At 39.9% G+C, this 20,172-nt stretch overlaps 2 protein-coding genes and 1 pseudogene across 6 annotated transcripts in view; 2 read left to right on the forward strand and 1 right to left on the reverse strand.

Annotated features, from left to right (window-relative positions):
• CROT (carnitine O-octanoyltransferase) overlaps positions 1–17,024 on the forward strand; it is a 39,698-nt gene extending 22,674 nt beyond the window's left edge. For 2 of the 3 annotated variants that reach the window (XM_070424171.1, XM_070424172.1), the window contains 11 exons: positions 1,136–1,229; positions 1,529–1,654; positions 4,445–4,546; positions 10,104–10,187; positions 10,269–10,376; positions 10,797–10,927; positions 12,695–12,818; positions 13,876–13,954; positions 14,042–14,135; positions 14,431–14,550; positions 15,631–17,024. In XM_070424171.1, coding sequence (XP_070280272.1) covers positions 1,136–1,229; positions 1,529–1,654; positions 4,445–4,546; positions 10,104–10,187; positions 10,269–10,376; positions 10,797–10,927; positions 12,695–12,818; positions 13,876–13,954; positions 14,042–14,135; positions 14,431–14,550; positions 15,631–15,751 — 1,183 coding nt within the window. In that variant the 3' untranslated portion in view covers positions 15,752–17,024. Of the gene's footprint in view, positions 1–1,135; positions 1,230–1,528; positions 1,655–4,444; positions 4,547–7,279; positions 7,801–10,103; positions 10,188–10,268; positions 10,377–10,796; positions 10,928–12,694; positions 12,819–13,875; positions 13,955–14,041; positions 14,136–14,430; positions 14,551–15,630 lie in introns of those variants that run through there. The other variant, XM_070424173.1, reaches the window with a different exon arrangement.
• On the forward strand, positions 9,783–9,896 carry LOC139017103 (small nucleolar RNA SNORA42/SNORA80 family; annotated as a pseudogene).
• Positions 17,025–18,577: 1,553 nt separating the features above from the next.
• ABCB4 (ATP binding cassette subfamily B member 4) overlaps positions 18,578–20,172 on the reverse strand; it is a 70,391-nt gene continuing 68,796 nt past the window's right edge. Inside the window, exon 28 of one of the 3 annotated variants that reach the window (XM_070424169.1) lies at positions 18,578–19,644. In XM_070424169.1, the coding sequence (XP_070280270.1) occupies positions 19,438–19,644 (207 nt within the window). In that variant the 3' untranslated portion in view covers positions 18,578–19,437. The remainder of the gene's footprint in view (positions 19,645–20,172) is intronic. The other 2 variants (XM_070424168.1, XM_070424170.1) reach the window with 2 other exon arrangements.

Consider the following 20,172-nt stretch of genomic DNA (forward strand, 5'->3'; position numbering starts at 1 on the left):
ACTAGTGGTGCCTTTTGATCATATTTTAAGCTACATTAGCTCACTTTCTGAGAAATGCTTGGAAGCTTTTAATTGAGGTAATTTCTTAGCATGTGCCATGAGGAAGTAAAGCTGAAACTAACCTCTGTAGATTTTTGACTGACAAAAATGTATTTCTTTATGGAAGAACCCTGTTATTTACTGGCCATTTGTTTAAAAATTACATTAAACTGCCCTAACCGGTTTGGCTCAGTGGATAGAGCGTCAGCCTGCGGACTCAAGGGTCCCAGGTTCGATTCCGGTCAAGGGCATATACCTTGGCTGCGGGCACATCCCCAGTAAGGGGTGTGCAAGAGGCAGCTGATCGATGTTTCTCTCTCATCAGTGTTTCTAACTCTCCATCCCTCTCCCTTCCTCTCTGTAAAAAATCAATAAAATGTATTTAAAAAAAATAAAAATAAAAATAAAAATTACATTAAACTCACCAGACTGGGAATATAGAATGTTATGGGGTGAAAGAATTTATTCTTAGCTAATAGAGTCTTTAAAATATAATGGTTGTAACTAATAACAACATGGGCTAAATGGTACTTAATGTTTGTTGGGTTTAACACAAATATTAATTTGGTATAGGTAAGTCCTCTGTTAAATATAAGGTGTCCTAAAAATTGTATATGCACTTTGAATAATTATTAATTCTAATGGGTTAAATATGAAAAGAAAGAATCAGCTGTTGAAGTGTGTATACATTTTTGGGGGACACCCTCTATTTATGTACATAGTTTTCAGCTAGATTAGATGTGTATGATATTTGTGAGATTATTTACCAGAATATAATTCAAGTTCTCTGTTGTGTAAGGGGTATTTACTTAGACCCTGAAAGTACATGTACATTTTAAAAGCATAAATTATATCGGCCAAACACCAAATTTATTGTCAAATACACTTTTGGTGTTAATTAATCATGGAGTTCTCTTTTTAAAAAATGATGTGGTATTGGAAATAAATCTATTACCGTTGAGATTATAACCCCTTTCTTTGGATAATATATCAAAGCATTTAAACACGGGTAAACATTATGACCTATTAAAGGCCAAAGTAGCTAGTGATCCTGCCTATGCTCTTTTTGAATCCTCTTTCTTTAATCTTCCATAAGGCAACTGACATACATCCACAAGAAGTGCCATAGCGAACCAGATGGACCTGGGGTGGCAGCATTAACTAGCGAGGAGCGAACTCGATGGGCAAAGGTTATAATTTACACTTTCCTTTTTTTAAATTGAGTTATGACTGACATAGACCATTACACTCTAATCAGGTGTATAACATAATGATTTGATATTTGTACATATAGTGAAATAATCACCACAGTGTCTAGTTAACGTGTCACACAGTTACAAATTTATTTTCTTGTGATGAGAAATTTTAAGATCTACTCCCAGCAAGTTTCAAATATCTAATACATTATTAATTATATGCTTGTCTTAATGAACCTTTTCTCTCCTGGATATAGTACTAATTTGTAACATTTAATCATTATCTCCTTTAGGCACGAGACTATTTGATTAATCTTGATCCAGAGAACTTGACTAGGTTGGAAAAAATTCAGAGCAGTTTGCTGGTGTATTCCTTAGAGGATGACAGTCCACATGTAACACCAGAAGATTATTCACAGGTACTTAACTATCTTGTTCTGTTATTTCTTCCCACAAATTTTTTCTGAAGGACTCTTGTATGTATTGAACATGAGAAGATTATTTTGTTATATGCAGGCTCTTAAAATGTTTTCTTACATTTTATATAAGATGTTTTCTTACATTTTCTTACATGGTATATATACATGTACCAAATTGAAGTTTATAATCTATACTAGAGGCCCGGTGCATGGTGGGGTCCCTTGGCCTGGCCTGCGCCCTCTTGCAATCCTGGACCCCTCGGGGGAGGTTGGATAGCCAGTTTCGGTCCGATCCCTGCAGGCCCGATCCAGATAGGAGGGAGCCTGATCCCTGTAGGCCTGATCCAGACAGGAGGGAACCCGATCCTGTGTGTTGAACATCTGTCCCCTGGTGGTCAGTGCCCGTCATAGCAACTGGTCATCCTGTCATCCGGTCGCTTAGGCCAGTGGTTGGCAAACTCATTAGTCAACAGAACCAAACATCAACAGTACAACGATTGAAATTTCTTTTGAGAGCCAAATATTTTAAACTTAAACTATATAGTTAAGTACATTGTTATTAACTTAATTAGGGTACTCCTAACCTGGCCTTTGTTAAAAACGTCCTTAATCTGATTGAGGTACATTCGCTGAGTTCGACCCCTTTCAACTCTCCCATCCACACTCGTTTTGTATACTTGTTTCAGATAGACGAGTATGGATGGGAGAGTTGGAAGGGGTTGACTTCAGTGAATGTACCTCAAAACAATGTATCTCCCCCGCGCTGCATATCCCACAGCCTGCCTGTGCTGCGTCTCCCATCGCCCAAATGACCAACACCCCCCACTTCTTCTAACACCACTTCTTCAAAATAGACTTGCCCAGGCCGAAAACCGACTTCTGCGCATGGGCCACGAAGTTTCAGTCGCACTGTACTTGCGCGCCTGCACGTGGTATTTTGTGGAAGAGCCACACTCAAGGGTCCAAAGAGCCGCATGTGGCTCGTGAGCCGCAGTTTGCCGACCACTGGCTTAGGCAATGATTATGACTGGACGACTGGACAACCGGTCAGTAGCTATGATGCACACTGACCGCCAGGGGGCAAACATTCAAGGCAGGAGCTGCCCCCTACTGGTCAGTGCGCTCCCACAGCCAACCTCCCGTGGCCGGCCAACCTCCCATGGTCCCTCCCCCTGGCTGGTTGGCCCCAATTGGCCCCACTCGCCAGCCAGGCCGAGGGAGCCCACCTGTACATGAATTTGTGCACTGGGCCTCTAGTAGATAAATAATGTTTTGTGAATTCTTTCCACATTGTTTAGGTCCAGTTAGATAAATCTTGTATGTTGTTTAAAGAAGTATGACTATTGTTTGCAAATCCCATATCAGTGTTTCTCTACCCTTTTATTGAATGCATATACAGAAAATTTGCACAGGTCACTGGGCTAAATGAGCTTCTCATGCCAATGGTGACATGAGAACCTACCTATGACCCATACCAGTGTGCCTTGAAACCTTAGTTGTTGAGTTCTGTCCTAAGAATTATATCAAACTGTAAGTAATTTATTTTATCATTAGGTGTTAGTGAACAAACTGACTGTAGTGAGTTTAAGGGTAAATGTGGCTTTACCTTTTCCCCCCTGGGAAAATATTATCATTTCCTGGGAAATAATAAAAGGTGAAAGTCATATTTTTAGAAGTCTCACTTAAATTATTTCATAATGCATTCATTAATATGAAATTATAGCAATAAAATAATACAGAATTGAAAAACCTTGTAGCTAGAAACCAACTTTTCCTCTTATTTATTTGGCAAAAGAATCACTAAACTTCTTAAGGAAGAATATGTTTTAATGCAGTATTTTTTACTGCAATCTACAGTTAGACATACATTTAGACTGCAGCTCACTACACACACATGCACACACGCACATGCTTATACACACACGTATATAATAGAAGTTTCACAAAACAGTAATTACTTTTACTACCTGTGATGTACTCTGATATTTATGTTTTATTTGATTCTTTCTTTTTGTAAAGAATACATACTGTGATGCACTAAATTCATTTCATGACTCAACTAGTGGGCCAGAACCTACTGTTTGAGAAACAGGTGTGGTGAGATCTGAATTTTGAAATATTTTTCTCGTAACTAAATTTTAATGACTGAATTTATCAAGGCCTCTTAACACTATTCAAGTTACAAAAGCATTGTCCTTTCAATTGTATGTTCTTGAAACATTTATGAACATTGTACTAGCATTCTCTTTTATAGAGGATTTCTTGAAATTTTTAAGAAATATCTAGAGGACCAGAATTATTATCTCTTGAGTATAACTGTTATCATTATTTAAATTTGTTTTAGCTCAGCGGTTCTCAACCTGTGGGTCACAACCCCTTTGGAGGTCGAACGACCCTTTCACAGGGGTTGCCTAAGACCCTCGGAAAACACATATATAATTACATATTGTTTTTGTGATTAATCACTATGCTTTAATTATGTTCAATTTGTAACAATGAAAATACATCCTGCGTATCAGATATTTACATTATAATTCATAACAGTAGCAAAGTTACAATTATGAAGTAGCAACGAAAATAATTTTATGGTTGGGGGTCGCCACAACATGAGGAACTGTATTAGAGGGTCACGGCATTAGGAAGGTTGAGAACCACTGGTTTAGCTAAAGGGGAAAAGTGAGACTATATTTACATATATGTATATGTGTGTGTGTGTGTTTATGTTTAAGATAAAATACTTACAAATCAATATTAAAATCCTTTTAATTTGGAAATATTAACTTATTTTAGGTAATTGCAATGGTCCTCACTGGAGATCCAACAGTACGCTGGGGTGACAAATCCTATAACTTGATTTCCTTTTCTAATGGAGTATTAGGCTGTAATTGTGATGTAAGTAACTTACTATAGTTATTTTTTCTTTTTTGTCTTTTAGGTTGATTTAATGGCAATAAGCTACAATGTTTATGCTATGGTGTGGTAGTATGAGTAAACACTTCTTCATTTTTATGTCATTATCATAAAAGGTTTGGTTATGAACTCTACTCAGTGAAAGTAGAGTGTAGGACAAGTTCTTTTTATCTGTAGTAAAGCTGATAGTTTGCTGTATATGTGCAAAGTTGAATTTGCATATATTTTCATGTAGAATAAGCACTTTAAAATTCACTGTTGAGAATTATAACCTATTTTAACAGATATATAGTGTTATGCATATGTTCTATGCACAGACAAATATATGTGGATATTTCTAGATTTACCTAGTAATTTTGTAACTATTTTCCCAAAATGACACATGCTCTATGGAACATTATTTATTTCACTATGGATATTAAATGTCTGGTATTTAGTACCATTTTTACCTTCTTTATAAAACAACAACAACAAAAAAATCTTTGCTTATTTCTCTTCTGTTCTCCCATGCTGTTCATTAGCTCTACTTTGCCATCTTCTGGTAGATAGGAGGTCTATGAATCAAGAAAATTTAAAAATCAACCTTAGTCAGATTTGTAGGACACACTTGTAATCTCATTGTAACACTTTTCATAAAGTATGTAATTTGGCATAGAGTATAGTATGATGTAGATTTTTTGTTAGTTTTTTAAAATTTTAAATTCTTTATTGTTTAAAGTATTACATATGTCTCCTTTTCCCCCCATTGACCTCTCCCCGGCTGTTCCCACCCCCCAGCACATGCCCTCACCCCCCTACTGTCTGTGTTCATGGGTTATGCTTGTATGCATGCATCCAAGTCCTTTGGTTGGTCCTTACTACCCCTCCTCCTCTGCCTTCCCTCTGAGGTTAGACAGTCTGATTGATGGTTCTCTGCCTCTGGATCTATTTTTGTTCATCAGTTTATGTTGTTCTTTATATTCTACAAATGAGTGAGATCATGTGATATTTATCTTTCTCTGACTGGCTTATTTCGCTTAGCATAATGCTCTCCAGGTCCATCCATGCTGTTGCAAATGGCAGGAGTTCCTTCCTTTATACAGCAGCATAGTATTCCATTGTGTAGATGTACCACAATTTTTTAATCCACTCATCTGCTGATGGGCCCTTAGGCTGTTTCCAAATCTTAGCTATTGTAAATTGTGCTGCTATGGAATAAAAAAAAGACCCCAAATAGCTGCAGCATTCCTGAGCAAGAAGAACAAAGTTGGAGGGATCACAATACCAGATATCAAGTTGTATTGCAAAGCCACTGTTCTCAAAATTGCCTGGTACTGGCACAAGAACAGACATATAGACCAATGGAACAGGACAGAGAACCCAGAAATCGACCCAAGCTATTATGCTCAATTAATATTTGACAAAGGAGGCAAGAGTATACAATGGAGTCAAGACAGTCTCTTCAATAAATGGTGCTGGGAAAATTGGTCAGATACATGCAAAAAAATGAAACTAGACCATCAACTTATACCACACACAAAAATAAACTCAAAATGGATAAAGGACTTAAATGTCAGACGGGAAACCATAAAAATCTTAGAAGAAGCCATAGGCAGCAAAATATCAGACATACGTCGTAACAATATCTTTACCAATACAGCTCCTAGGACAATGGAAACTAAGGAGAAAAAAAGCAAATGGGACTTCTGTTAGTTTTTGATGGCCTTCCTCTAAAACAGCGGTTCTCAACCTGTGGGTCGAGACCCCTTTGGGGGTCGAACGACCCTTTCACAGGGGTCACCTAAGACCATCGGAAAACACATATATAATTACATATTGTTTTTGTGATTAATCACTATGCTTTAATTATGTTCAATTTGTAACAATGAAATTGGAGGTCACCACAACAAGAGGAACTGTATTAAAGGGTCACGGCATTAGCAAGGTTGAGAACCACTGCCCTAAAAGCATTTAGTGACTGCAAAATACTAAAAAGACCTATTACGTTCAGTGATTGTATTAATCAGTATTTATTCAGTTTTAGGTGATACAAATCAAATGGGCATTAGCTTAAGAAGATATTTTTTGGCCTAGGTATGCAGCTACATTTGGGTCAAGCTGCCTTCCAGTGTCCCAACACTTTCATTAGAAATTACTCTTTCCAGTTTTTGGTACGGCTTTCCTATGTTTGGCTTTATATTTAGGTAGACTATCCCATTTGATTGTGTATCCACAATCTCCTGTCTTCTCCGCTCTTTTCACAGATTAGATCTATTCTCTATGGAAATAGCCAGTTATTTCCCCCCAGTGGTACCAGCAGAAGTCCTGGGGATAGCGCTCATGTGATTGTCGAGTGTGAACCTGTGCCCATTCCAGGCAGTGGGGTACTCTGATTCACCTGGTCTGGGTCACATGCCAAACCTTGGGACCTAGGGGTAGAATCACTCTTTTCAAACCACCACAAAGATATGTGGTGGTTGCCTAAAGGAAAATGAAGTTGTAATTATCACACACAAAGGTGGAGTGACTAATGAGTAGGTAATGAAATTAGGTGTCTATTACAGTAGCTCATCAGAGTGAAAGGTTGCCATGAGTCATTTTGAGGTTTTGTTGTCTTTGCTCTTCCTTGGAGTCCAGTGTTGACAAAATGTTTCTTGTTAATTGCCTCAGTTTTCTACTCTTCAGCTTCTCTTTGATTCTTCTTCATCTCCTCTGTCTGGTTTATATCCTCTCTAGTCCCTGGAAACTGTCCGTGGTGAAGGAGCTGACTGCCGCCTGCCTTTTGCCCTCCATTTCTCTTGGACCTGTCTGCTGCAGCTGACACCCCTCATACGGTTCTGGCACTGCCTCCGCCCTCTTGCCAGTCCTTCCCTGTTTGTTTGTTCTAAAACTGACCTTAGTAGTCATACCTCCTCCCCGTGCCTGCTGTCTTCCCTGGTTTAATACTTTCAAGGCCATTTTTATATAGGTGGCTTGCAATTCTACTTTTCCAGTTTTACCTATTCTCATTTTGAGAGTTTTGCTTCACTGTATGTTATATTGTTACATGGGGCTGAGTTGCTCTCATCATCAAGAAGAACTCATCATCTTGCTTTCCTCCTTCATTCCCAACCCCCACCCCCCCCAAAAAAAACAACACCTTGCACTATTTTACTAGTAGCAACAAACATCCTGCTGTTTGCTCAAATTCAGAATGAAAAGAAATTCCATGATCTTTTCTATCTCTGAATAAAGAATATTGGTCTCATTATGAGTGTACATCTCAACACAACTGAGATGCTTTCTTGCAGTAATAGTATATGGACATGTCTTTTGTGTATTCATTAACACCCATATATTCATAAAATCAGTCTGATTATCTCCACATGTGTAATCTGCTTTTAAAATTCCAGGTAGGTTTCCCTTGTAACCTAAGATGTTACAGAAAATGCAATTTAACCTATAAAACATCATTAGTAAATATATACATACTGTAAAGTAAAACTGTTCTTAATTCAAACCCCTGTTGCTGTTCTCATCCATTGATACTTGAATATGTGCTTTTGTGATTATGCTAATTAATCACATTTCCCTCTTGGGATTTAAAATCCTGGGGTCAGTGAGTTTGTTTTGTCTATATAGGCTTTGTGAAGGGCACATAGAAGCATGTAGTAAACATTAGTTGTTAATAGTCACAGTAATTACTGATTATTGCTGTGAGCCAGGTTCTGTATAAGCATGATGAAAATCATTTTCACAGCAGCTGTCTCACTATCCCTACTAAGAGAAGAGGCAATTTACTTAAAGAATTAAGTAACTTTCTCACAATTGCACAGCTAGCAGATAGTGGGGTGTGGACTCAGAACCAACGTCCACAACTTTATTATTTGTTATTTATTACTTAAAGTATGTTTTTATTGATTTTAGAAAGAGGAAGGGAGAGGGAGAGAAAAACATCACCAGCTGCCTCCTGCAGGCTCCCTGCTGGGAATCCAGCCCGAAACATGAAAAGAAGTGCAGAATTCTCAAATGCCCTTATTATCTAGTGATCAAAATATGAATATTGTAAAGTATAGTAATTGTCATATTTTATTTTCTGAGAAAGAACAAATATTTAAAGTTGGAAGCACCTAATCAGGTAATGGGGAGGGTGTGCAGTAAACATGAACCATCTAAAGAAAATACTTGCTTCTTGTACTGGAAGTCAGAGCAGGCATATGGCTGCAATCGAAGGTGATCTGGAATTGTAAGAGCCCTGCAAAAGCATGTGGGGATGGCAGACTATATGAAGGCTAAATAGAGGATGGGCATGAACTTTAGGTAAAGACATAGGCCCACTAGATGAGTTAAAAAGCATAATAATTTTATTCACAGATCTACAAGAGTGTTCAGAAGTGGCAGAAATAATGCTCAATGTTTGAGGACTGTGGGAAAGATGGGCTGGGTAACACGGTGTTACAGGTTTGAAAGCTATATCTAGAGAAAGGAATTGCAGCTAATGAATTTTTCCATCGTTTATTTTGAAGGACAAACTTTTTGCCATATTTCCCCCATGTTCCTTTGATGTTCCATCAGACAGCCTTTTTCTCGGTGCTGCTGCTACCACTTTATGTTAAATCCAATCACCATTCATGAACTGAATGTGACAGCCTCGGGGAGGAAGAAGGGGGCTTAACTTATAAACACAGCCCACATGGGCGGCCCAGGTGCACAAGGAGAAACAAGGTGTCTAACATATCAGCCCAACATGACATAGCTCTGCTGCCCTGGACCAGGGCCCAGTGGAGCCTCGGAGCACAGTGTAATGCTGCCAAGTAGGTAGCAGCCACAATATCAGGAAGGGCTCATGAGGGAGGTCAGTACAAGATGCTCAAGCAGCTGAGGCCACCTGTCAGTAACAGCTCACCTAACAAACTGACAAACCCCTTTTGTAACTGCATCTCGCAACTGTGTAGTGCTTTATAGATTTACAAAGAATTTTCACAGACATTACATACATTGTTTCATTTAGGATAATGGTATTTATCTCTAACTCTTACTGGAACCAGTTACAAAGAGTAAGACTAATGGATATACATCTGTTCAACTTATAATTCTACCAGTCCACCCCCTGGTGGAAAGCTAATACTCACTTTCAAAAAATTAGAAAATATGAAAAATTCTAATGCTTTCCTGATGCTTTATTTGTCCACCTAAGTTTGACCATTTTTATTTCATTTATATGAAGGCAATACGCGTAACGTGCTGTTTAAAAATGAGTGCATGGGTTTGGATTGATGGCAGGCCTGTCCCCCTGGGTCTCTCATATGCCCCAGGCCAGAGCACGCTGCAGCCTTGAGCCATCGCCCGGCCTCTGCTCGCAGGTTGCACAGTGGAAAAGAAAAAGAAAAAAAAAAATAGTGGCCACTGCCCTGGCTGGTGTGGTTCGGTTGGTTGAGCATAGTCCCATGTACCGAGAGGTTGCTGGTTCAATTCCTGGTCAGGGCACATGTGTGAAAGAAGAGGAAGAGTGAAAATAAAATATTGGGTCAAGTTTCAACTTGGTATAATGTATTCAAAATAATGTGTATTTTCATTTCAGCATGCTCCTTATGATGCAATGGTTATGGTAAGCATCAGCTATTATGTTGATGAGAAGATTTTGGAGAATGAAGGAAGATGGAAGGTATGTTAGAACAAATATTTTAGCTTTCTTTCTCCTCATGTTTTTATAAATATAATATTCTTAATTCTTCCCTACTCTCAGGGTTCAGAAAAAGCACGGGATATGCCACTTCCAGAGGAGCTTGTTTTCACTGTGGATGAGAAAGTATTAAGTGACATCAATCAAGCTAAAGCCCAGTATCTCAAGCAGGTAGATTTTTTTTTAAACTTTTCTGTTAGATAGTAATGCCTTCTCTCTCTTTTTTTATCCTATGTTTTTTTTGTTACTTTTTTTTTTTTTTGAGAGAGAGAGAGAGAGAGAGAGAAACATCAATTGGTTGCCTCCCATACGCACCCGACCAGGATAGAACCCGCAACCTTTTGGTGTACTGGACAACACTCCAACCCACAGAGCCACCTGGCCAGGGCATGCTATCTCTTTTAACTATTGTATATAAAAATAAGTGTGTACTTGGCTAGCATCTAAGTATGACAGTATGAAACACTTAAATTATAGCTCTAAGACCTTTAACTGTGTCTGAATTACTTTAATGCAAATGATAACCTGGCTATCTTTGGGATGTTCTCCTTAGCTGATTATTCACTGTTCCCGTTTAATTCTTTTTGTTAGGCATCTGATCTGCAGGTTGTGGCGTATCCCTTTACACATTTTGGCAAAAAGCTAACCAAGAAGAAGATGCTTCACCCTGATACATTTATTCAGCTTGCACTTCAGCTGGCCTATTATAGACTTCATGGACGGTGAGGGACATTCATTTTCTTTTTCTTTTTTTTTAAATTCTTTATTAGTTAAGGTATTACAAATGTGTCCTCATCCCCCCCATTAACCCTTATCGCCCCCCCCTTCCCCCCATGCTCTCATCCCCCTGTTGTCCGTGTCCATTGGTTTGGCTTACAAGTCCTTTGGTTGATCTCTTCCCCGTACCCCCTCCCTCCCCTACTTTCCTTCTGGGGATTGATAGTCTGATTGCTGTTTCTCTGTCTTTGGATCTGTCCCTATTCATCAGTCTATGTTATTCTCTATAATCCACAAATGAGTGAGATCATGTGGTATTTATCTTTCTCTGACTGGCTTATTTTACTTAGCATAATGCTCTCCAGTTCCATCCATGCTGTTGCAAAAGGCAAGAGTTCCTTCTTTTTTACCGCAGCGTAGTATTCCATTGTGTAGATGTACCACAGTTTTCTAATCCATTCATCTGCTGATGGCACTTAGGCTGTTTCCAAATCGTAGCTATGGTGAATTGTGCTGCTATGAACATAGTGGTGCCTATATCCTTTCTGATTGGTGTTTCTGGCTTCTTGGGATATATTCCTGGAAGTGGGATCACTGGGTCAAATGGGAGTTCCATTTTTAGTTTTTTGAGGAAACTCCATACTGTTCTCCACAGTGGCTGTACCAGTCTGCATTCCCACCAGCAGTGCAGAAGGGTTCCTTTTTCTCCACATCCTCTCCAGCACTTGTCATTTGTTGATTTGTTGATGGTAGCCATTCTGACAGGTGTGAGATGATACCGCATTGTCGTTTTGATTTGCATCTCTCGGATGATTAGTGACTTTGAGCATGGAGACATTCATTTTCCATTTTCAGGCTCTTGAATTCCAAGGTTATATCTTTACCATAGCTACTTCATTCTAACTCCCAGTGTTTTTTTCCTACCTTTTTTTTTCCGAGAGAGAGAAAAAGAGAGAGAGAGAGAGACAGACAGACAGACAGACAGACATTGATTGACTGCCTCCTGCATGCACTCTGACTGGGATTAAGCTCGCAACCTGGGCATGTGCCCTGACCAAAAACTGAACTGGCAACCTTTCGGGACAAGGGACGATGCTTAACCAACTGAGCCACACCCGCCAGGGCATGTCACCTCACATTTTCTGTCAACAGTCCAGTTGCAGCTTAGCTCGGTGCCTCTGCCTTCAGCTCTGTTGTGAGGTTATAGTCAGGGTGTCAGCTAGGGCTGTGTTCTCATCTGCAGGCACTTTCAGAGCGGGTCTGCTTCAAGCTCACACATGTGGCTATTTGTGGGGTTTAGTTCCTCCCAGGCTGTTGCGCAGAGGCCTCCCTCAGTTTCTCGCCACCTGGGCCTCTCTGCAGGTCAGCTCCCAGCATGGCAGCTGGCTTTCCTCAGAGCAAGGAGGTGAGAGTAAGAGTGAGTGAGCTCTGAGTGAACTAAGTCACTAAGTCCATCCCACATTCAAAGTGAAGGGCACGAACAGTGAGAGACAGGGATCACTGTGGGGCAGTCACACAGGCCACCTGCCCCAGACTCCAGTGTGCACACCCGGACCGCAGCCAAGCCTTTGAAACACTCCATTTCACCCCAGGCCCTGTGTACCAGGGTAGTTTTTATTCTTTGATATTGGAATTAGCATCTTCATTGTTGGAAGTCTCAACTGTAGTCTTGTGTTAATAGAACTTAGTCTCTGACCAAAGCCAGCGTAAGGTACAAACAGAGCATTTTCTTTAGAATAATACATTCTCTTATTCCATTTTTTTCCTTGTAGCCCTGGTTGCTGCTATGAAACAGCCATGACAAGATTTTTTTATCATGGCCGAACGGAGACGGTGCGATCATGTACAGTGGAAGCCGTCAGGTGGTGCCAGGGCATGCAGGATCCTGCGGCCAGTGTGAGCGTTTGAAAAGGAGCATTAACAGAATTTCTTTGTTCTCAGGGAGCCTTGGCCCTTAAAGAACTAGCTTCTTTCCCTCAGCTCCCCTGGCTCAGTAAAATGCTGTCAGACTTTTCGCCTGAAGTTTTCAAAACACCTGTTTGTTCATTTGCCAGGGAAGGACGTAGGTGGAAAGAACAGGAAAGGGGAGCCCCTGGGAGGAAGCCCATGGGTGCCTTTTCTAGGCACCGCATCGTCAGTGCCTCGAGTGTTTCACTACGATTGCTCCCCTTTAGAGTAACACCAGGGAGATGCAGACACCCCCAAGGTGCTTTCGAGAGGACGTTTTTCTTTTCTTTTTTTAAAAATATATTTTATTGATTTTTTTTACAGAGAGGAAGAGAGAGGGATAGAGAGTTAGAAACATCAGTGAGAGAGAAACATTGATCAGCTGCCTCCTGCTCACTCCCTACTGGGGATGTGCCCGCAACCCAGGCACATGCCCTTGACCGGAATCGAACCTGGGACCCTTCAGGAGAGGACGTTTTTCTGAATGTGGTGGAACGTTTCTGAAATCACAGATTCTTGTTCTCATATGTGAGAACCAGAACAGTTTTATATGTTTTGTTTTGTACCTTTGGAAGCATTTAGACAACAGGATAGTTCCTTCCCACTACTCCATTGTATTTGTTTTTTTACTTTTGATAGACTTAGTATATGTTACCTTGTTTTACTTTCATAGCACTGCATCATTATCATTTTGTAGGACTCTTCTTTAGTTTCAAGTCAGAGTTGCTTCTTTACACTTGACAATGTCACTTCAGTGCTGCCCGTAAGTTCCTGCTTTCCTGTCTCTGGAAAGAAAGAACCGAGATGCAGGGCATGTAGGAAAGGAAAAGCAGCGGACAGCGAGGAAAAGACACGGCAGCACGTGTCTCAAGGTCTTCCTGGAAAACCCTGTCCCTCCCCCGTTACCCGCAGCCTCATTCCTTTGAGCTCAGGTTTTTTATTTGTTTGGTTTCTCTACCTTTTGTTATTGAGGTATCTCTTGGTTTTTTTTTTTTTTTTAACACAGGCTCTTGAGAGGAAGCAAATGATGTTACAAGCTTTTGAAAAACATAATAAAATGATGAAAGATTGTTCAACTGGACAAGGTACTCACATTGTAATTACTCTAACTTCAACAAAATTCTCTCCTGTTGAAAATATTTTCTAACTTCAGGTTGGGGGTTTCGTTGCAGGATTTGACCGTCATCTTTTAGGCCTTTCACTCATAGCAAGAGAGGAAGGTCTCCCTGTCCCAGAGCTCTTTACCGACCCACTCTTCTCCAGAAGGTAATAGGATGTAGTGCTTTATGTTGCGCGGTTGTCCACAGCTTTACATTGCACAACATTTTGGTTTTACCTGGAGCTTGATGTATGTTTTGCTGGAATAAATTTGAGTGTCTGGAAAGGAGAAGGCCAATTCCAAGAGAGTCGGTTGGTAGCCCGGTTTCTGCTTTGAGCACATTTCCTATGTCCTTGAGCTCCCAGGACCACTTTACCGCCTCCCCACCCCCGTGTTAAAAGCTCTTCAGAAACCGTGTGAGCTTCTGTAAGCCTCATGTAATCTCTTCCCTTTGTGCTGCAGTGGAGGAGGTGGAAACTTTGTTCTCTCGACAAGTCTGGTTGGTTACTTAAGGGTCCAGGGAGTGGTGGTGCCCATGGTACACAGCGGCTACGGGGTGTTCTACCACATCAGAGACGACAGGTGAGGCACTCTGCTGATTCTTCCTGTGCTGCAGAGTAAGAAAGCTACCGCTTTCGTTGTTTGAATGTCTTTCCTACACTGTGATTCCGATTGTTTTATCACCTGCCACTTGTTAATGGGTAATTTTTTAAAATTTTTAAAAATTTTTACCACTGAGGCATTGATTGTGTATTTCATTTGGGGTTCTGGAGTTTGAGTTAAGTTTGTGGAAAGAATAAGAAAGAAAATATTAAAGCCTGGTAGGGGAGAGAGAGGTGGGAAAGAAGGACACATGGAATTGACAGAAAGGCTTCCAGGGCCACTCTACCCCTTGCCAGACCGGGGATTTTTTTCATCAGGAGGACCGAGGAGATATGTGGAAGATGGTCCCAAGAGAGTTTTTCTCTGGCTTTCCTAGAAGTAGCTTCCCCCCCATCTTATATTTCTCTTTTATTTATTTTATTTATTTTTTATTCTTTCCAAGTCCTGTATTCTTCTTTAAAATAGTTTAGGTTTGCCCTAACCGGTTTGGCTCAGTGGATAGAGCGTTGGCCTGCGGACTGAAAGGTCCCAGGTTCGATACTGGTCAAGGGCATGTGCCTTGGTTGCGGGCACATCCCCAGTAGGAGGTGTGCAGGAGGCAGCTGGTCTATGTTTCTCTCTCATCGATGTTTCTTACTCTCTATCCCTCTCCCTTCCTCTCTGTAAAAAATCAATAAAATATATATTTTTTTAAAAGTTCAGGTTTTATTGCAAACAATGGCATGAATTCGTATTCCACCTCATTCCATTCAGAGCACGTGCAGGAAGGTCTGTTTTAGGGGAGAGGTGTGTGTTTCTATAACACAGCAAGGCCTTGCTCCAAGCACTGGGAGTTCTGGCTCCTGTTTTGTCCCCCTTTGTCCTTAGTCTTCAGTCACGTAGCGCATTTGGTGTTCCCAGCATTATGTGTAACGAAGCCTGTACTTTCCATGCGTCAGCTTCCATGTACCTCATGCCAGGCGGAAGTCGCGCTTCACACGCTAGCAGCTAGCCATGTGGAGCTTTTCGGGGTTGTGATTGTCACCTCGTACTTCATCGTTTATTACTTGTTCTTTGCAGGTTTGTTGTGGCCTGCTCAGCCTGGAAGTCCTGTGCGGAGACTGACGCAGAGAAGCTAGTTCAGCTGATTTTCCACGCTTTCCAGGATATGATGCAGCTGATGAACTCCGCTCATCTCTAGAGACTCACTGTGCACTAAGCACTTACCAGTTAGACCATGTAAACTGGGTGCTGGGAGTGGGTTGCTGAGGGGAGGTAAGGAGGAGGGTCAACTTGAAGGAAATGTAGATATTAATAGAATCATGCTCTCTAAACCTATACTGGCATACAAAGTAGAAATATTTTTAAGCTTCCTCTGATGCAGCAGCAATGCAAATTTTAATATAGTGATTATAGAACTATGCAAAGTTTAAGCCTCAACAATGCAATTCCACAAAATTTAACAATGCAACTCTAATTTTAACTTTTAAATATTTTTATTGATACCTGTAAAGGTTATAAATTCCTTCTCTGAACATCATGGTAGAGCAGTGATTTTCAACTTTTTTCATCTCATGGCACATCAAAAAATGTATTTTTTGCCAATATGACCAAAAAATAGGTATACTTTTGATTCATTCACCCTGGACAGCTATTCTGTTTGCTGTTGTTACTTTTTTGGTTTTTTTTTTGGACAATCTAAGGGAAAAGAGGTCAGTGTCCCTGACTAGTCAGTTATTAAAAATGCCACGGCACATGGGTTGGAAATCACTGTTATAGAGTCTATCTTTCAGGCACTTTAACATTTTCTAATTGCCAAAGGGTATGAGATACCTGGTTGGATGCTAATTTCCCTGAGATCAGTGTCTTTCACATTCACCACAGGGATACAAGCTTACTATATTTGGGAAAGACCACTACAGGTTAATGGTGATTAACAAAAACAGTTTCTGCTGACCTGGCCAGGATGGCTCAGTTGATTGGAGTGTCATCCCGTTCACTGAAAAGCTGTGGGTTCAATTTCTGGGCAGAGCGCATACCTAGGTTGTGGGTTTGGTCCCTGATTGGGACATGTATGCAAGGCAGCCGATCGATGTTCTCTCTCACATCAATATTTCTCCCTAATTCTCTCCCTTCCTCCCTCTCCCTCTCTCTGAAATCAATGAGCGTATCTCCCAATGAGGATTTTAAAAAAAGTTTCTGTTGAACAGACAAAAAGTAAGTTGTAGTAAGGAGGTTTCTACCCTCTGACACTTATTAAAAAAACCCTAACAAAATTCATTTTAGTATATTGTTGTCATTAGTTTGTGAATATAAAATTAAAGCACTTATATTTAAAATTAGGTATCAGAATTAATGACTACAAGGATTAAATATTGAATCAGATTCTCAGGATTTTAGAGGTTTGTTTTTTTTTCTCTTCTGTTCAATTTTGTAGTTTCTACCCTCAGAAAATAAAACTCAAAATCATATAGCTTCTTGTGTTTGAATAAGTGGTTCATTCCTGTTTGACCTTATACTTTCTGACCTGTTATAAATTGTTGTGTAATAATCCACCCCGAACTTCCTGCTTCCGACAACGTATTATTCCTCACGACTGTGTCAGTTGACGGTGCCCGTTTGGAGGTCTGCTTCTGTCTTGCCTGAGTCATGGATGCGGCTGCTGGACTGTGGCTGGTAAGTCTGAGATGGCTCTACCCACTCTCTGGGGACTGGTGGCTGGGGCTCTCTCCACGTGCTGTCTGATCATTCGGTATTTTAATTGGATTTCTGTACTTGGCAGTGGGTGTTCTAAAGGGGAAAGGTAGAAGTTGCAGGGCCTCTTGAGGTCTAGGCTCTGAAGTCGCATGATGTCACATCTTTTGCATTCTGTTGGTTAAAACAAGTTACAAGGACAGTCCAGATTTAAGGAGTCAGGGGAAAAGTCTCACCTTTGGATTAAGAGGAGCAGCAAAGTCAATTTCATAAATGACTTTAAGAATGTAAGTAAAGCCCTAGCTGGTTTGGCTGAGTGGATAGAGCATTGGCCTGTGGACTGAAGGGTCCCAGGTTCGATGTCATGTATGCAGCTGCTGGCTGTGGCTGGTAAGTCTGAAATGGCCTTACCACTGTCTGGGACTGGTGGCTGGGGCTCTCTCCACATGCTGTCTGATCATTCAGTATTTTAACTGGGTTTCTATACTTGGCAGTGCGTGTTCTAAAGGTGAAAGGTAGAAGTTGCAGGGTCCTGGTTTCGATTCTGGTCAAGGGCACATGCCCGGTTGCAGGCTCGATCCCCCAGCAGGGAGCTTGCAGGAGGCAGCTGATCAATGATTCTCTCTCATTATTGATGTTTTCTCTCTCCCTTCCTTCCTGAAATCAATAAAAATATTAAAAAATAAAAAATAAATGAGACCCTCTTATAAAAAATGTAAATAGACACAAGAGGGGACATGACCATGGCAGCAATCTGTCACATAAAATGACAATAGATTTAATAGATTGGTTGGATGTCCTTTTCTTACATTTTCATATGTTCTGAATTTGGTAAGTCTGGTGTATTTGTGAAAAAATTCAGAGTTGGCTTCTATGAACTCTGGACCTCTCCCTCACTAGTACAATTTTGTAGACTAAATTTCCAGGCACTTTAGTCATTTGGTGTATTGTTTTTAAATATTATCTAAATAGTATTTTAGCAATGGGTCACCTCCTAGAGAGGAGCCTCTCCTTACTCCTGCTTTAACACGTTTCCCTACATTGCCTCAAGTTAAAAATCACCCGGAATACTCTCTCCAGAGAGATTCTTGGGTCTGAATCCAGACCTACTGAGTCCATTTCCAGGGGGGATGCCCCATGATCCTCATCAGGCAGCTTTGGGAATAATTACACAAGAGTAAGTTGAATTCTGCTCACATTGAGTCACTGTGCTAATCCCTTGCCCCATTCTCCTCTTGTTTAATCTGAAATTGTCTACTGTTACACATGGTCACATTTGAAACATCTTTGGTAATACAGTATATGGTTTATTACAGGTAGAAGAATTTGGTTTGAATACCGACCTAAATAATTGATTTTGCTGAGGTAAACTGTGGAAAAAAAACATTGTAATGTGGTTAGTTTCCAAGGGTTGCCTGAAATATTTCTTTTAGCCCTTCATCTAAATATATTTCCTTCTTGTTAGAGAAGTGAGTTCACATCCTGGGAATATTAGAATTATTTGGAAAAATGGGAATATTAGTATTATTTGGAAAAAGTAATACAGTTGTTATAGAAAAAGAATTTTATTATTGATATTTCCAGTGTTACAAATTGTACTGATATATGTACAATAATTATTCATGAGTTTAAACATTTCTTTAAAAGAAATACTTAATGATATCTCTTTTTGCTTTACAGAATGAATGTGTGCCTGCAAAGTTATCTTGTCTGAGGGAAATTGTATCTTCTCTTGGACTATCCTAAAGCTGGGGATACATTCATTTTTAAAAATCAATGCCCAGTAGAATAATTTGGAAACTTACCAAGGGAGAGAGTAGGCTTCTGAACAATTTATATTTTCTTTGTACTTGGGGAAAATGTTCTCAAAACATCCATCTACCCAACTGTTCAGGACCATAATAATTGTCCCTATGTCTGTGGCTTCTACTAACTCTACAGCTTTATATACCTGAACTTAGCTCTTTTTTCCCCCTGTATGTTTCTGAAAACTCAGGAAGAGCTAAGCTGTTAACATATTTCATCAAGAAATGTGTCTTGATGATTTATAACTCCAAAATTTCAAATGCTGTAATAGCAAACCCCCGATTGGATGTACCTGTATTTTACGATGACTTAGAAACTTCTTTTGCAAGTCAGCAAAAGTTGTAGAATGATTTGAGTTTATTTTTTAAGATACACGGTAACAAGAGTTCATGAGTTCTGCGTCCCAGCCTGGACGCTGACCATGGAGAAGTAGATGCCCTTCTGTGCAAGCAGCTGCTGATGGGTGCCGTGCTCCCTGATCTTGCCGTTCTGAAACACCACTATCAGGTCTGCGTTCTGGATGGTGGACAGGCGGTGGGCGATCACAATGCAGGTGCGGCCTTCTCTGGCTTTGTCCAGGGCTTCTTGGACAATCTATTAATAAATCAGATCAGAAGTCTTATCTTAATTATATAAATAGGTGATAGCATTAAAGGAAATTAAAAAATGTTACTATCCAAGCAAGAAAATTTCTTTCATTTCTTATCTCTTTGAATATTTGCCTTTATACCTGTGTATTAATATAACTTGACATTACATAGTTATGTTCTTTTCAATTATAATAAAAATGGATTGTCACTATAATCTTCACAAGTAGTTAAAATTCCTAACTAGTCACAAAATATTTTACTTAACTAGTTCCCTTTTATTGAGTATTGTTTTCCATTAGAATTAATATGCTAAAATGATTTATGCAGCCTTTTCTTTTGAATGCTTTACTTTTAGTGTGTTTCTAAAAGTAATACATGATCATTTTAGAAAAATTGGGAAATACTGAAAGGAATAAGAAAATATCCTACCTTAAAATAACCACTGTCTAAATTTCTATTTACTTTTTTCTGTGCTTGCATATTATTTTTTTTCATGGCTAATAGCACAAAAACCTTCTGTTTTACAAAGTAA

The sequence above is a fragment of the Myotis yumanensis genome, unplaced genomic scaffold (assembly GCF_028538775.1).
Source record: "Myotis yumanensis isolate MYYU_CA2020_CCGP unplaced genomic scaffold, mMyoYum1.0.hap1 SCAF_9, whole genome shotgun sequence".
In the NCBI taxonomy this organism is placed as follows: domain Eukaryota; kingdom Metazoa; phylum Chordata; class Mammalia; order Chiroptera; family Vespertilionidae; genus Myotis; species Myotis yumanensis.